The sequence below is a fragment of the Papilio polytes genome, unplaced genomic scaffold (genome assembly GCF_000836215.1).
Source record: "Papilio polytes unplaced genomic scaffold, Ppol_1.0 DF821400.1, whole genome shotgun sequence".
NCBI lineage: Eukaryota > Metazoa > Arthropoda > Insecta > Lepidoptera > Papilionidae > Papilio > Papilio polytes.
The window spans coordinates 5,884,303-5,901,969 of NW_013527804.1; the positions used below are offsets into that span (position 1 = coordinate 5,884,303).

At 35.3% G+C, this 17,667-nt stretch overlaps 3 protein-coding genes across 3 annotated transcripts; 2 read left to right on the forward strand and 1 right to left on the reverse strand.

The window, feature by feature from the left end:
* Positions 1 to 33: 33 nt before the first annotated feature.
* LOC106108733 (kinesin-like protein KIF12) lies at positions 34 to 10,898 on the forward strand. The gene is made up of 13 exons (XM_013289993.1): positions 34 to 232; positions 1,166 to 1,286; positions 4,277 to 4,369; positions 4,961 to 5,114; positions 5,188 to 5,319; positions 6,989 to 7,129; positions 7,216 to 7,357; positions 7,769 to 8,005; positions 8,291 to 8,406; positions 8,537 to 8,641; positions 8,781 to 8,898; positions 9,225 to 9,441; positions 10,652 to 10,898. Exons 1-13 carry the CDS (start codon positions 85 to 87, stop codon positions 10,782 to 10,784), a joined length of 1,857 nt encoding a protein of 618 aa, XP_013145447.1. The 5' UTR covers positions 34 to 84; the 3' UTR covers positions 10,785 to 10,898.
* A 706-nt stretch (positions 10,899 to 11,604) lies between these two features.
* On the reverse strand, positions 11,605 to 12,553 carry LOC106108813 (PHD finger-like domain-containing protein 5A). Its single transcript, XM_013290088.1, has 3 exons — positions 12,397 to 12,553; positions 12,133 to 12,323; positions 11,605 to 11,968 (listed from the first exon to the last, which is right to left on the reverse strand). The coding sequence occupies exons 1-3, from the start codon at positions 12,446 to 12,448 to the stop codon at positions 11,879 to 11,881; spliced, it is 333 nt and encodes a 110-aa protein (XP_013145542.1). The 5' UTR covers positions 12,449 to 12,553; the 3' UTR covers positions 11,605 to 11,878.
* Positions 12,554 to 12,803: 250 nt separating this feature from the next.
* LOC106108764 (probable ATP-dependent RNA helicase DDX47) lies at positions 12,804 to 17,531 on the forward strand. Its single transcript, XM_013290026.1, has 8 exons — positions 12,804 to 12,992; positions 13,139 to 13,397; positions 13,702 to 13,868; positions 14,238 to 14,474; positions 15,220 to 15,443; positions 16,098 to 16,230; positions 16,685 to 16,813; positions 17,367 to 17,531. The coding sequence occupies exons 1-8, from the start codon at positions 12,864 to 12,866 to the stop codon at positions 17,508 to 17,510; spliced, it is 1,422 nt and encodes a 473-aa protein (XP_013145480.1). The 5' UTR covers positions 12,804 to 12,863; the 3' UTR covers positions 17,511 to 17,531.
* Positions 17,532 to 17,667: the final 136 nt, after the last annotated feature.

Genomic DNA, 17,667 nt, shown 5'->3' on the forward strand with positions numbered 1-17,667 from the left:
TTCTATTGATTAAAACTTAACAAGAGCGCCATGAAAATGTGAAATAAAAGCGGGAAAAGATAAAAATGTTCCATAGATTAAATAATGTCGTTAAAAGATCTACAAATGTTCCAACCTCTGAACCGTGAGAAGGTATACAAGCGGCTGGTGACGCCACTCAGAGCGCCGCCATCTGCGTTGTCCAGGCACATTTCTAAATCGGCTGAAACTTTGGTGGCTACGACACGATGTGGTAAGATTTAAAGAGATACAAAAAAAAACATTTCTGAAGTTATGACTTCATGGATTAGGATATAGAAACTATTAAAATAAAGTTATTTTTATCACACTTTTTGCGGTTATATATTATTTGGTTTTTAAATTTTCTTCTAACCTAAAATATAAGTAATATCACTACTGAAGACATATGTAGAAAGTATCTAATTTATATTGATGTAAATTACCCATAATAGAGGTTTACATATATACATTTCGTTATGAATATAAATACAAAAATACCCAACGAATAAATGTAAACAATCAGTCTAAGGTCGAAAGTGGAATTAGGTTACTTCTATACAAACATCGATATGATATGAAATTACACAAATTACGTCGAATTAAGTTGACATGTCGATTTCTGTGTCAATAGTTAATCGAAAAGGTGAAACGCAAGAGTTTTAAAGAAAAAGCCAACGAGCAGTTGATAGAATAATATTATTTGATCCTACGTCCATGATCACCCGCAAACTTATAGTAACCGCAAATGCATTGCCGGAGAAATACGATCTTATTTTTTTGTGACTGAATGGCCACTGTTTGCCTAAAGAGGCAGACAGATTCACCGGGCTTGAGGTGGCCGAGCGCAGATGGCGCTTAGCCTAAACCTCGTTTATGAGTAACTAAGCTCGATGGCTCCCTCAAAGCCTCGGCACAAGCCGTTACTTTATTATTACCAGATTGAAGGGTTTTTTTTTTTTAAATACTGCAGCAATGTTCAAACCCATGATTCATCATCATCAACATCACCAGCTCACTATACGTCCCCACCGAGGTGTTCGGAGCCTACCCTAATAAGGGGCGACTAGGCCATAGTCAACCACGCTGGCCAAGTGCGGGTTGGTTGACTTCACACATGATTAGTTAAAGCAAATTCCTGCCTACAAAAATATAATGTTTCCACTAGGCAAAGAGATCAAGAGTCGAAAGGCTCGGAGCACGGAGCAGCCAGGGTCAGGGGGTCTGCCGCCGCTGGTGCACAACTGGCCCGATGACGTCAGCCTGAGGAGCAGGTCTAGAAATGGAAGGTATAGTCCAACCAAGAATTTTAAAAATCCTGCCGGCAGGTTGCTTTAATCGACTATACTCTAATACAACAATTTCGAATTTTGCTATAGAAATAAGTTTTATATTTTTCTGTTTTTTGCGATATGGCAATGATTTTTATATTCCACGTTTAAAACTATATCATCATTTATTATTGCCTACTGTTCTAAATTTAAAATAAGATTTCAATTTAAATCGAAAAAAAAAACAAATAAAAACCTAATGCACATACATGATTAAAAGTAGCAAGAAGTATAGTTATTTAAAAAATAGGCCAACAACAAAACCGTTTCGTTAATTGTGTATTCACTGCTCGAATTACACAGCCTTTCTTATTGAAGCCTTAAATTGATCACGCAACGTATAGTAAGGTACACACATTCCACTGAAGTGGTAACTTTAAGGGGAACCGTTGTAAAATCATCACACACTAGCTGTTCCCGTGCGGCTTCATCCGCACGAAATTATAAAAATTTTATTTTATCGTTTAAATTTGTTAGATTATCAATAGCAAATATCAAAATGACGACATGACAAACCTTAGCAATATTTCTTCCTTGATGTTGGCAGCAACTTATGGTCTCTTTTCCACATTTGGTTTTTATCCAAAATATTTACCCCCTAAGTTTAATGGCGTGAAAATATATAGCCTAAAGCATGACATAAGAGTAGGGCTTTTCATAAAAAAAGAATTATTCAAAAATATGTTATAATTGCTGACATTTTAGGTAACAAAGTGTGTGTTAACGCTTTATTATAATAGTATAGGTTAAAAACCATCAACAAGAAATGCTGATTCATAAATTAGGTTTTCCCGTAAGGTCAAAATGTTCAAGGTTACATTGTATCTAATGACTAACACTACTCGGAGCCCCAGGAATGTTCGTGTCTTGGCCACTTAAAAACGTAAGTGTTTCCGTGAACTGATTCTTTATTGGGAAGTCCTATTTTCAGTTTTAATTAATTAACGGCCGTGTACTGAAACGGTATTTAAATATGTAGCTACCCCTAAGTTCCCTACTTTTGACGTCTATCAAATTGGCGCTTACAATGCAAATATGCGTTTCAATATTTAGCTGTAAAAAACAAGAGTGTTGGAATATGCCTTTTAATTAATTGTTATATTTACAAAGATACAAGTAGTTCGTAGTTTTAGTTCTTTTTAGGTAGTCTTTGTAGAAGACAGACATGCCGTGGAATAAAATATTAGATTCCCTTGTCTTGCTGACAGCACGTAACATGTGGCGTTTGTAAAACGATTTGGCGCGAAATGTCAAGGACTAGCGTAATCAATTTTAGGTTATATTTTCTCTTGAAAGTTACTTTAAAACATTTTCTATTATTACTAGTATTATGTAACCTATTTACACAATTCTTGCAGAGTAAACTAAACCTTAAGTAATTTAAAAGGCATAGACTTTGAGTAAAATTCCTTTCTTGTTTACTGTTTACGCTACAAATTGATATACGCTTGGAAGGGCCTTGATCCAAAAGGTGCCGACAGGACCTTTCATTGACTACAATACGTGTTTGAAATCAGAAATCAAAGAAAGCTTCGATTCATTTTTCCCTTAGAAATTGAGTTTTTATTTATTACGTAAAATTGTTACGTTTAGTATATTTTTAAAAAGCTGTTCCTGAAGGTCAATCGATTTAATTGTGATTAATCTCAAATAAAAAGTTCAATGGTTGAACAAGAAGTTGAAAATTCAAATTCAGAGATCAAGGATCGAGTTCGTATCAAAACCTAATTGCTCATTTGTATGGAGCAACCGATCAATGTATCGGTCAGTAATCGTAAGGTATTACCATAAAGCATATATACATCATACATCTGCAGTATTGATTGTCTGTGACACGCGAGGGCCGCATCAACTAGATAGCCCCTCCTCCACGGGTGACATATTCACAAACAATGTCCTGACCCATCGAAAATGCGTTCGTGTGCATTATCGATTTAACTACCGATGTTCAAGTTCACAAGCCTTCTTCAATTAATAAGATATTAATGCATTTAAAGAAGGTAGATTATCGACCTTGGATTACAAATCACGAAAAATAATTTTATCTACTTCTTCATCTAACGCCGAGTAGTTATATACCTGCCTTTATTAGCATGGATTTTCACTACCGAAACATACAAAACATATCCTCTTCGCTTGTACAGTTGTTTTAGCAGTACATCCTTATAATAAGAACTACAATTATGAAAATTACGGTAGTGTCATTCCAAATAGCAAATAGCATTCAGACCAGAATTTTTTTATAGTATACTAGCTGTTCCCCTGCGACTTCAGCCGCATAAAATTATGAAAATTTTATTTTATTGTTTCCATTTGTCAAATTATCAATAGCAAATGTCAGAATGACATGACATGACAAACCTTAACAATCTTGTTTTCTTGATGTTGGCAGCAACTAATGGTCTCTTTCCCACATTAGGGTTTTTATTCAAAATATTATCTCCTTATGTTTAATGGCGTTAAAATATGTAGCCTAAAGCATGACGTAAGTGTAGGGCTTAATTATTCAAAAATATGCTTTAATTGCTGACATCTTAGGCAACAAAGAAGTGTGTGTTTACGCTTTATTATAATAGTATAGAGTATAGACGTATAGATGAGCACGCGCACACTTTAAACTAAACTAACTATCGCACTTCTGTTTATTCTCGCTTTGATTCCTATAAGCTTATCTGATGGTGTGAACACTACTTGACTTTTAGTTGTAACTACACATTTGAATTGGCTGTGAAACAAACGACAATCGACAATCGCACTCGTTGTGATTTTAGTCAAAGGTTTGCTCCTGTTTTTAGGGACAAACGAGCAAACGACCACTGGGATTCACTAATAGCGACCGTCCATATAAATCCGTATATGCAGATTCATTGACTTTGGTCAGCAGACTTTATCACTGTTAGGTGACTAAAGAGTTATCTTTAATGCCTAAATGAATGTTTGTTATTTAGCGGCAGCAGCCGGGCCGGCAGCGTTGACCGCAGCACACGCGGCTCCACCACCACGCTCAACTCCGACGAAGACAATATTAATGTTGTCGTTAGGTAAACAACATTTTCAAGACTGTGGCAATATTATTTTTACTTATAAAAGTGAATTGAGGCATTGTGTTGTCAAATGGGTATTAAAAAAACCCGCATAATAAATTGTATGCAATTACCATAAATTGATTATTCCATAAACAATGTCATTGACATTGTATTTCTTTTTAATCTAATCTTATTTGGAATACAGCTGCAATTCTAAATATCCTGGTATACTAGCTGTTCTCGTGCAGTTTCATCCGCATGAAATTATGAAAATTTTATTTTATTGTTTACATTTGTCAAATTCTTAATTGCAAATGTCAAAATGACATGACATGACAAAACCTTGGCAATCTTGCTTCTTGATGTTGGCAACAACTTAAGGCCTCTTTCCCACATTTGGGTTTTTATCCAAAATATTTACCTCCTAAGTTTACTGGCGTGAAAATATATAGCCTAAAGCGTGACGCAAGTGTAGGGCTTTTTATTAAAAAAAATATTCAAAAATATGCTGTAATTGCTGACATCTTAGGCAACAAAGAAGTTTGTGTTTATAGTACAGATTATCATCTTCCGAGTCTTCGAGATTCATGTCATGTTTTTATTTAGGGTGAGACCAATAAACGACCAAGAGCGTAATCGCGGCGAACGTGAAGTGCTCGAGTTCCCAGGAAAAGGACAAGTGATCTGTCCCGGCTTCGCGCCCGGCCAGAAACATAAAATCTTCTCCTATAACGTGGTATTTGAACCCGCAGCTTCTCAGGTAAGATACTCGTACGAACTTGAAAGTTTTTTTAGAAAACCTTCCTCCAATTGACATGTAATATTCATTTCAGGAAGATGTTCTGGAATATTCTGGCGTGAAGAGGTTACTAGAAATGGCTGTGGAAGGATTCTCCTGCACGGCTTTTTGCTACGGACAGACGGGAAGTGGAAAAACGCATACACTTACTGGACCCCCTGGACTGGTAACGTTTCGACTACTGTGATATATCGATTGGTATATATTTGTCTTTTTCTTGTTCAAAGATAATGTGAGAGATGACAATACCAGTATCACTGCAATTATACACTCAGATACATTGTCAAGTACAGTCGCGGCAATTTGCGGTGTTCCGCTTACGGAGAGATTGTCTTTTCCTAACTTCTTGTTGTTCTTACCCAGAATTACACTTATCAATTGAGTCTTGCTTTACATCGACTTTAGTTACTTTAGTAACTATCTCGAGTTATGAATTAGAACCCTACAGTTTTTAAGCATTCAACACCTATGAACGGTAAAGTTGTAATTACATTTTGTAACGTTTACTTATCAAACATCTAACCTTTGTTTTTCAATCGATTTATTTACGACTACGTAATGATAGGTCTACTATTTGTCTATTTATATGTAAATAGTCTTACTTAAACTTTGTTTTTAAAAAAGACAAAGTAATAAAGAAAGATAATTTATTTATGCATTTGAAAAATGAAATAATATTTATTTTTAAAAATCATTCCACAAACTTACCTAGTTTACATTTTTTTACACAATAAACAGAAACTAAAATGAACACAAATAGTAAAGTATAATACATAAGTAAGTATGAAAGCAAATCTGTAGGCTAGTTAGCTTATTAGCAAATTGTTGAGCTACCCTCAGTACTAGCATAAAACTGTATTACATTAGGGCAGTAATTAATTTACAGCCACATCTAACAAATTATCTTGCAGGAATGTTGTCTTGTTTTTACAGGGGAATAAGTAACAATGGGCTGTACATACTGAAATTCCCTAGTACGTAAAGTAAACCTCTAACTTTATAGATACTAATTTTGGGGAAGACATTTGTCTGTTTTCCGCCTAACTAATAGGCAGACATACAGAGTAAAGCTACACATACCTACACTAGTATTATAAAGAGGAAAAATTTGTATTTTTGTATGTATTGAAATAACTCAAAAACTACTGAGCCTATTTTAAAAGTTCCCCATTAGAAAGGTAATTTATGTGTGAGTTACATAGGCTATACTTTTCTTTTAATTACACGCGGGCGAAGTCGCGAGCAAAAGCTAGTTCTAAATTTCCTTAGAGTTCACACACGCCAAAGCTCGGACAATAGATGCGGCTTCGTGGCGCTTCCATCGATCGATTTCCTCACCTCCGATAGCCTATTGGCACATTAACAATGCTTTTTGTATACGATTTGTATTTGAGTCGTTTTATATTGATTTGAAAAATCATAATGACCTTCAATATAAAAAGTAGTAGTTAATTTGAATAAATATCTATTAGGAGTAGGTATCTATGTGTATGAACATTTAATTAAAATAACAAATTATGTTAATTTTATTTTAACATAATCAACGAGAATACGTCATTAAAGTTTAAAAAAAGTAACACATTAAAATACAAGAAAAAGAGAATCTAAGTTTTCCACTGTTTTCTACATCTACACTAATAAAAAAAGAAATAAAAGTCGCTTATGTAACTAATAAACTCAACAACTATCAGACTTAATTCAAAAATTCTTCTACCATCAGAAAGCTACATTATCCAGGAGTAATATAGGCTATATCTAGCATTATTTTTTAATGTTTAAAATAATTATACGGTACAAAGTCACTAGTGCGAATTAACCATTGCTATTTTCTGCAGGTAGAGAGGGGAGCCAGTCCATTCTCTCAAGAGCACGGGCTAGTCGTACGATCTTTTGTATACCTCTTCCAATTAATACGAGACCGACCTGATTGTCACTTCGTATTGAAGGCTTCCTTTTTAGAGATATACAATGAAAAGGTAATTTGTTTTTCTTGATGGGTCTGCACTATTAAGCATTTTTTTACAAAAGATCTGACGAGGTAAACGAAAGACCATATTTGCAGGTTATAGACCTACTAAACCCTGGCACAGCTAAGAAACCACTACAAGTACGTTGGTCGAAGGAAAGTCGTAGCTTTTATGTCGAAAATCTTTTCACCGTTGACTGCGAGGAGTTGGATGACCTATTCGCTGTTCTGGAAGAAGGTAGATTCAAAGAAATAAACATTGTATTCACTTAGCTTCGAATATTGTCCAGAATTGTCATCTTCCGAACTGTAATTTAGGATTATGTCTGTTATTATGACCAGAAACATAGCTCAAAGTAGACCAAAGAAAGATTTTTACTAAAGCAAGCCTAGGTCCATCCACCGCAAGAAACAAGCGTCTTCAGCTTAGTTAGTTTATTTCTATCTTTACATTTAATTAATTAATCTTACTAATATTATAAATGCGAAAGTTTTTATGAATGTATGTTAGAATTTGCAGCCAAAACTGCTGAACGGATCTCTATTTTTAGCATAGATGTAGAGGATAGTATGGAAGAAGACACCACTTTCATTTGTTTTTAATTCCATGCGGACGGAACCGCAGGCGATAGCTAGTATATTTGTGTAGGTACCCGCAACCGCGCGGTGGGCTCGCATTCGATGAACGCGCATTCGTCCCGCTCGCACACGTTGCTGAGCGTGCGCGTGCGGCGCGACGTGCGCAGCGAGCGTGACGTCACGTGCTCCACGCACGGCAAGATCAACTTCGTGGACCTCGCCGGCAGCGAGATGACCAAGCGCACGCACTCCACCGGCAAAACACTGGAAGAAGCTAATAATATTAACAGAAGTCTCATGGTATTAGGTAAGCATCATCGAGACACCTTATCTTCTTTGGCTTAGTATGTACTACACTTTAACACATCTCTATCAGCCGTTAAATTTGAATTCACTCCCTTTTTACATCCATCATTATTTTCTTCGGTCTTTTTTCTATCTTCGATTAGAGATTTTATTCTTTAAATAAATAATGAATGAAGACTGTTAGACCAATTCGCTCTTAGAACAGATAGTTGCAGTTGCAGACATAAAGGCGTAAAAAATAAAGTTCTTATTGATAAGTCGAGTAAAATCCAAAATCCTTCAACAGGATATTGTATAGCACAATTAAGTGATGGCAAAAAGAGAGGTCACATACCATACCGGGACAGCAAACTCACCAAACTGCTGGCAGACAGCTTGGCGGGGAATGGGGTCACGTTAATGGTAAGATATTCATAATGTAACGTATATTATGTTACTTAACAGCGTAGCTTAGTGTTGATTTAATATAAGAAACCTAAGTGATAGTTTAAGTAACTCTAGGTGTAGAAATTATAGTTTATCATTGTAACAGATAGCGTGCATTGCGCCGACGCAGGCCAACCTCAGCGAGTCCATCAACACACTGCGCTACGCCGCCAGAGCTAAGAAGATCAAATCTAAACCTATCGTCAAAATTGTACGTTGATTTTTTTATTTATTTGTATGACTTTACTAACTCCGCCTTCTAATTTTATCACTTGGTATAAAAATACCATCGACAAAATTCGTTATAGTACGTGAAAATCTTAGTAGCATAAGTGTTTATAAATTCTTAGGACGCAAGAGATGCTTTAATTCTAAGTCTGAAAAGAGAAGTGGAGCTGCTGCAAGCTGAGAACCAACATCTTCGGACAGCGCTACACGTCCACATCGACTATAGCATCGACCCCTTAGGTAATCTTATCTAAACTAATATTATAAAGAGGAAAGATTTGTATTTGACCGACTTCCCAAAAGAAGGAGGTACTCAATTCGTCTGTATGTTTTTTTTGTATGTATTAAGTAAAAACTACCGGGCCGATTTTAAAAACTCTTTTACCATTAGAAAGGTTATTTATCTGCGAATAACATCGGCTAAATTTAATTATTATTTTTGGTTAGGAACAATTAATAATAGTATAAAATGATCGAACGGCTGCTATTTTCTTTTCAATACAATACGTGCAACACCACGGGCCAAAGCTAGTTAATTTCCACACCAAAAGGCAATATTTCAGCAGGTGAGAGAGATTTGTCTCCGCGGATGGAGAGCAACCAGCTGCAGCAGCTGGGCGCGGCGGAGCTGGTGCGGCTGGTGCAGCTGCACATGGCGGAGAGCGCCGCGCTGCGCCGAGAGAACCGCGACCTGTTCGCCGCACGAGACCTGCTGCTCAGAGACCACGAACTCGTCACCAGGGAGAATGAGCGCCTGCTCAAGAAACTAGAGGATGTCAACTCGTGAGTTACATTACTTCTCTTATCAATTTACCCTTGTTCCTAAGAGGGTCGGCAAAGTATGTGCTGCTCTTCCATACATCTCTATCAGCCGTCATATCTGAATCCACTCCCTTCTTAAGCAGATCCTCTTTCGCACAATGCATTTATTAGTTCCTCGGATTTCCTCTTTGTTTGTAGCCAACCATAGTCGAACTTAATACTTGTAAATTTATAAAATGGCATAAACCCATTTAGATCTATACATGTATGTACTTTTCACCTGTCAAGGAATTTGTCGGTAATCTAACTAAAAAAGTCGCTTGAACTTTTACACTTATTGAGATGACGCGGCACAATAACCAATAGAACGCATCTTTTAAAGATATCTATACGGAAAGCGATTAGTGTTACAGTCAATTGTTATTTTATTACTATTTTATAGTAGCGAAAATCGCTTCTACCTAATTGGTTATTGCAAGAGGCGGAGTTCATCTCGCTTAAAGACGGCAATATTTCTGAAAGTGTAACACCGCGGAGTTCCACGACTGTACATATAAAATTGTTTAACGTAAGATTTTACAAAAAATGTTTATTATTTATTTATTTAAATATTAAATAGATTCTTTTCATCTTTTTCTTTAGGTTCTTAAACCTTTTGGTTTTTCTGGATTAAAACGAATGATTTCGTATACATGTATAATTAAAAAGTAAATAATTCAAATATTTTATAGGTAATTATTTAATGGGATTGTACAGCAGGTCAGTGGAGGATCAGAAGTAAAAAATATTCCGACACGACAGCACGCATGAACTATTTTAATATAAAAAATCTATTAAAAATATTGTTAACTTTATGTTTTTGCAGAATCAAATAAAATTAAATACATTTTACTGTAAACGTATAATATTTAATACTAGCACTAAAGCAAATACATTTTTAATTCTGATGGCAAATTCAACACATGATCTTATAATGGCATGGCATATGCTTAGTATTTTTAAAAGCTTGCAATTAAATGCATTATCTTTATTCAATTTATGCATGTGCACTCTATATGTTAGATTTTACATAAATTAATTTATTTTATTGGAAATACTTTCAAAAATAATTCCGTAGTTAGTTTTCCAACTACGATAAAGTAATAAATATAAACACTTCATATATTATCTTGAAGAAACAAGATAAAGACTGCAGGTAAAATTAAGGAAGTCTTACTATTTTTTTTTTCAGCGTTTGTATTCGTTCTCCCATCATACCAGCACGACCTACATACTCTGAAGCCAGTACTAAGGAACCTGATGTTTGGACTAACACCTCTGTTTCATCAGCAAATAGTACTAATAGAGAAAATTTTAAAACTTAACAATCATGATCGATTTAAACTGACTTTATTTTAATTTATTTATATGTCTGATTTGGTCGGATTGAACTGTAAACCAAAGATCCATTTATGATTGCACTAGCTTTCGCCCGCGACTCCGCCCGCGTGGAATTAAAAATACAAAAGTAAGTAGCGTATGTGTTCATCCAGACTATCTTCTACATCTGTACCAAATTTCATCGAAATCCGTTCAGCCTTTCCGGCTACGAACTCTAACAAACATCAATTCATCCATCCATCTAAACTTACGTATTTATAATATTAGTAATAAGTAGAAGCTGTCATTTCCAATTAAAGACCTATCCATTTATACAGATCATTCATTTTTGTACTGACATCAAAAAGGTTACAAAAACAAAAAGAAAAAAAACATAACCTATAAGATGTCATTTGTTGTCAAAATATAACGAATATAAATTATAGTTCCTAAATTACAATAGCTTAGTAATAAGATTGTACGAAAAATCTGTACATCATGGTCAAACTATTATTATTATGTAAGTAAATAAATGTGTTTATTAGTAATTTTTTTTATAACATGCATTGTAATATTTTTAGGGGTTATTTTTTTTGGAATGGCATACTATACTAAAAGGAAATATACAAAGAATGCAGAATAAATCCCTGGCAACACATATTGTATATAGATGTAAAGAATATTTTTTTTTTTTAAATTTGTGAGGTGGCTTTATTAGATTGAAGTGTGTTGTAGATCTTTGAATTTTATTGTCAATAAAGATATAGTAATGTTTCCTTGTTTTATTCATTAAAAATTCCACATTTTGTATAAAAATAAACAATGTTTCAGAAATAATTTTCACTTTATTAGTGCCTTAAAACTAAGAATCAATTATTTACAGGGATAGTGTTACACTTGTGGTTGACATGTAAAGTTATTTTTTTTTTAAACAAACAAATCGGAAACCTAAATTAGGCTAAATTACTTGAAAAACAAAAATGCAGAACTTTCCATTAGTTTAACAGTTGTCAAAAATTCTTATAAATAAAAGACCATTTATCTGAACACATCACAGTCACATTTCTCAATTCACTGTATCTTTCAGAGCAGATGCCTGCTAATGTTTCCTGAAACCATATTTTTTTCTTTCATAAAACAGATCAGTCTTTGAACTGCCTAAGTTTACAATCTTTGGACAGCCATCCCTCTGAAAATAGATTATCAAGTTAATAAATATGCTTGAGAAATAAACAAAAAGTTCTATGTTAAAATAAATTTTCAACCTCGACAGTTATTTTTGAATATGTATAGCACCATAGGGAGAGAAGCATATATTTGGATTTCTGGGAATATTAAAATTAAAATACGTACATCTTTTTCTTGTATAGTGCACTCTTTGCAGTAGTACGCGTCGGAGACGCCGGGACCTCCGCAAATAACACACCGCCCCTGATACGAGCCGTAGTTGCATTCGTCACAAATACGAACAAGTGTGCAAGGACGCACATATGAATCGCAGATAACACATTTTCCGTCGCATTTTTCACATAAACGACCGATAGCTGGGTAAATAAAAAGTAAAATTACAAGATGCAACAAATACATACAACTGGTTATTTGTATCATTGAACTTACCGACACCAGGTTGCTTCCTACAGAAAATAAGATCTGGATGATGCTTAGCCATGTTTTTAGGTGTTAAAAGTACTTTTATTTATTCCTTTTGTATTAAACTAGGTAACGAAAAATATAACCTCAACTAATTTGATTTGTTTTGGAATCACTTTTTCTAAACAAAAAAGCAAAAGTAGGATTAAGACAGACAGCCAACTAATGTGAGATGTCAAAAACCATTTTTTTAGAAATGCAAGTTTCTTAGCTTATAGATTTAAAACTAACTTTAACTGATTAATTTTTTTAGATCAATAATCTTTATTAATAATTAACAATTTCAATAAAATGTTTTCAATAGTTGCCAATATAGAATATTAATTTTTTTTTAACTTTTGTGGCAACTTCTTTTTCTGTCAATGTCATTTGTCACGATTATGCCATTCGCACGTGTGATATTGTAGTTTTATTTCTCAATTAATAAATTAAAAATGACCGAAGACAGTGAAAATAGTGATAACGCTAGTGAACATTCAACAGAAGAAACGGAAGAACAAGCGGATGATGTTACAAGTGAAAACAAAGATGAGAAAGAAGAAACTGTAACGTTTAAAGATCTGGTAAGGATCATTGTTTTTGGTGATTTCGAGTATCCTAAAGGCAACACAGATTAAACAGTTTTTAAGAAATGTTCTATTTTAAATATGTTACATTTTAATTTAAAATATGTTTGTGTTGGTATTTATTTCTTGATAATATATTTCAGGGCGTTGTTGATGTGCTATGCGAGGCTTGTGGAGAATTGAAATGGAAAAACCCATCAAAGATCCAAAAAGAGGCGATACCTGTTGCATTAGAAGGCAAAGATATAATTGGTCTCGCAGAGACAGGGTCTGGTAAAACGGGTGCTTTTGCATTACCAATATTACAAGCATTATTGGAAAACCCTCAGAGATATTTTGCATTAATTCTGACACCTACAAGAGAGTTGGCATTCCAAATATCTGAACAATTTGAAGCACTTGGTAAGACTGTATTACAATGTTGCTAGAATTGGCCCTTTTAAGTATTGTGGCAACACAAAGTTTTTTAGTTTGCACACAGCACAGTACATGACATTATACACTTATAAAATTATCTTCTATGATGCTTGTGTGGTGATTTAAGATTTAAGAAAATGTCTATTTAACTTTATACTCAAAATTATCACATTTGCAGCCAATTGTTAGCAATTGCCTTAGAAATACCTTAATACAGCTAGAGATACTAGCTGTTACTGACAAAAGACAATCGGAAGTATACATTTGCATTAATAATAAAAATTTCTAGGAGCAAGTATTGGTGTGAAATGTGCAGTGATTGTGGGAGGTATGGATATGGTAGCGCAGGCTCTGATGCTCTCTAAGAAGCCGCACATCATCATAGCCACCCCGGGACGTCTGGTTGACCATTTAGAGAACACTAAAGGATTTAATTTAAAGGCACTTAAGTTTTTGGTAAGTTTTAGATCTGATTGTTAGAATTTTTTTTTTTTGTCAGATGTCAAAATATGTATGTACATTTATGTCAAAGAATTAACAATTTTTTGTTGTTGAAAGAATGCTATGATTGCATCGCATCTGTGTTGCATCAGTAATAAATTGTGTGCCTTAAAACTCATATTTTTATATCACAGGAAAAGATTTGTGTTTTTGTATGAAGTAAACTCAATAACTACTAGGTTGGTTCCAAAAACTTTTACCATTGAAAAGCTACAATATCTCTAAGTAAGACAGACTAAATTTATTCCTAGATTTTTTAATTTAGAGCATACGAAGTCGCGTGCAAAAGCTAGTGTTTATTATAATAATGATGTAAAATTGCAGGTTATGGATGAAGCAGATCGTATATTAAATATGGATTTTGAAGTGGAAGTAGACAAGATTTTGCGTGTAATTCCTCGTGAGAGAAGGACATACCTGTTCTCAGCTACGATGACCAAGAAAGTACAGAAGCTACAAAGAGCTTCTCTCCGGGACCCTGTGAAGGTGGAGGTGTCAACTAAATACCAGACTGTGGACAAATTGCAGCAATACTACCTTTTTATACCTTTGAAATATAAGGTTTGTCTATTGATTTTTACAATTTGTCATAGTTATCCATCTGTTTATAATTTTATGTAATGTGTTATTTGTTCAGTTTAGTTTAATTTTTATGTACTTGACTAATGTTGTTTTCCACGTTTTCGAGTATATTAATATACTAGCTGTTGCTTGCGACTTTGTCCGCGTGGAATTAAAAAATGAAGCCAATGTTACTCACTGATAATGTAGCTTTATTACGGTGAAAGAAATTTTGAAATTGGCCTATTAATTTGTGAATTATTTCAATACATACATAAATATCTATTCTCTTTATTATATAGTTAGTATTAGTATTAGTCTATACTAATACTAAGTCTATACTTATTTGGATTTGACGGTGGAGGAGACGCATAGGAAGGGGAAATATCCTCTTTATGTGCGTCTCCTCCTCCGTCAGTTAAGGGTAGGCAACGCATCTGCAATTGCGGATGTTTATGGGCAGCGGTCACTTTCCATTTCGATGGATTCAGGTAGCCACTTGCACGTGTGCCAGTTCATGTTATAAAAAAACGAAGCTTTCGCTCACGACACCGTCCGCGTGGAATTTTAAAAAAAAAGTGAGTAGCCGATGTCTTCTAGATTATCCACTACATTAATGCCAAATTTCATTCGAGATCTGGTAGGCCATATAGGCTACAAACTCAAACATCCATCCATCTAAACTTTCGCATTTATAATATTAGTAAGATTCAGTTGGTTTTTGAAATAATGTGTTTATATGTAGGACGTATACCTGGTGCACATAATCAACGAGCTGTCGGGCAACTCGTTCATAGTGTTTGTGTCGACGTGTGCGGGCGCTCTGCGCGCGGCGCTGCTGCTGCGCGCGCTGGGCGTGGCCGCGGTGCCGCTGCACGGACAGATGTCGCAGCAGCGCCGCCTCGCCGCACTCAACAAGTTTAAAACTAAAGCACGATCGGTGCTTATTTGTACTGATGTTGCTTCCAGGTTAGTTTATTTTGCGTCAGTCTTTAACCTCTTTGACAAATTGCCACTGTAACCAAGGCGTTCAGCCCCCCTTAGTGTGACTTCGATCAGCGATATGGCTTAATAATATAGGAAAGTCATTGACAGTTCCAGATATTTTATATTTCTTTGTCAGCAATATGTAAAATCAAATGTTATTTTGTCGAAGGAAGCTGGTGTCAATCTTTTAAGTGAACCCCGCTGATTCTCTTTTTTTTTATAATATAATGTGACAAACGAGCAAGTGGCCACCTGAATCCACCGATATGGAAAGCGACCGCTGCTCATAGACATCCGAGACGTACATAAAAAGGGATATTTCCCCTTCTTATGCGTTTCCTCCACCGTCAAATTTCCTCTTAAGCAAAGGGTGGAAAAGGAAAGGGACTAAAATTAGGCCTCCGGCACCACACTCATCAGACAAAACGTAGAATTGCTTCTACTTCACGCCTGTTTTCTGTGTGGTCGTAGTATTGCTGGGGGCGAGCTGGCCCTGCAATGCGAAGATGTTAAAGTGGGCACTACCACTGTTCAATTTCTCTCTTCATTGTCCCCTATATTTTAAAGCATTTGATGAACTCCTGTCCATAGTGTTAGCTAGCAATAGTAATGCAACTTACATTTTGAATGTTGCAGAGGTCTGGACATCCCGCATGTAGATGTGGTTGTGAATTTGGACATCCCGCTGCACAGCAAGGACTACATCCACCGCGTGGGACGCACAGCACGGGCAGGGAGAGCCGGCAAGGCTATCACCTTCGTCTCACAGGTGCTGCACAGATCTGTATAAATGGATAGGATTATTCGGAATCAAATTTTACGTTGCTTCTTAAACTCACTATTTAATTCATATGATGCCAAATTGGATTAAAATTTTTTTGTATACTTTATTACTGTAAAAACATACCTATATAGACTTTTTTTACCAAAATGTTATTTAGTAACGATATTTGACAAACAAAAGTGCCTTTTTTTAAATCTTTCACCAATTTCTGAAATAAACCCTATTAAGTCCTTCACTATCCATCTTCGCCAAAATGGCGAAAATCTAATAGACGAAAAATACTTGGTATAGCTATTATATAGAGGTCAGTGGTCTACTCTCTTGTTTATATTTATTGCACAATTAAATGTATTTTCTTTCATGAGGAAGCCGCAGAAGAATAGTTATTATTTTAATACAAATGTCAGGGCACTCAAATGTTTTGTTTATTTGTTGTCAGTACGACGTGGAGCTGTACCAGCGCATCGAGCAGCTGATCGGCAAGCAGCTGCCGCTGTACCCCAGCGAGGAGAGCGAGGTGCTGCTGCTGCAGGAGAGGGTCGCGGAGGCGCAGCGCCTCACCAAGATTGTAAGCACACTGATAACTTCGTGGTTTTATTGTGTACTAGCTTTCGCCCGCGACTCCATTCGCGTAGCATAATAATAAAAAAGTAGCCTATCTGTTCTTCTAGAGAATCCTCAACATCTATGCCAAATTTCATTCAGATCCGTTTAGCAGTTTAGGCTACAAACTTTAACAAATATCAATCCATCTTAACTTTTGTCTTTATAATATTATAATAGACTCGTCGTTGCTTGCGACTTCGTCCGCAAATTAAAGATGAAATAAAAAAACATACCCAATGTTACTCATAAATAACGTAAGCTTTATAATGGTGAGAGTTTTTGAAATCGGCCCAGTAGTTTTTGAGTTATTTCAATGCATGCAGTAAAAATCTTTCCTCTGGATAATATTGCTATAAATCAAAATGCTCTATTTTTTTTTAAATAATAGTTCTGTTAAGTGGGTTCTGTAGATTTCCGAAAAAATCTTTTTTTTATATAAAGAGGAGCGATTTTTTTTCTCTGCAGTTGGCATTATCAATAAATATTGAATTTAAATTAATGATATATGTACGCAGGAAATGAAGGAATTAGAAGACAAGAAGAGTCAGAAGGGCAAGAAGCGCGGCGCGGAGTCGGACGACGACACGGAGGAGGCTGCGGGCGTGCGCCGCCGCATGCGGGGACACAAACACGCGCGCGGGGGAAAGAGGAAACGATGATTACACATTATAACCAATATTTGTATTTTATTTCATCAATCTTAAGATTCTTACTAATATTATAAATTAGTTGTTGCTCGCGACTTCGTCCGCGAGAAATTAAAAATCATAAAATTGTAATAATACTCAGTGATAACATAGCTTTTTAACATGATAA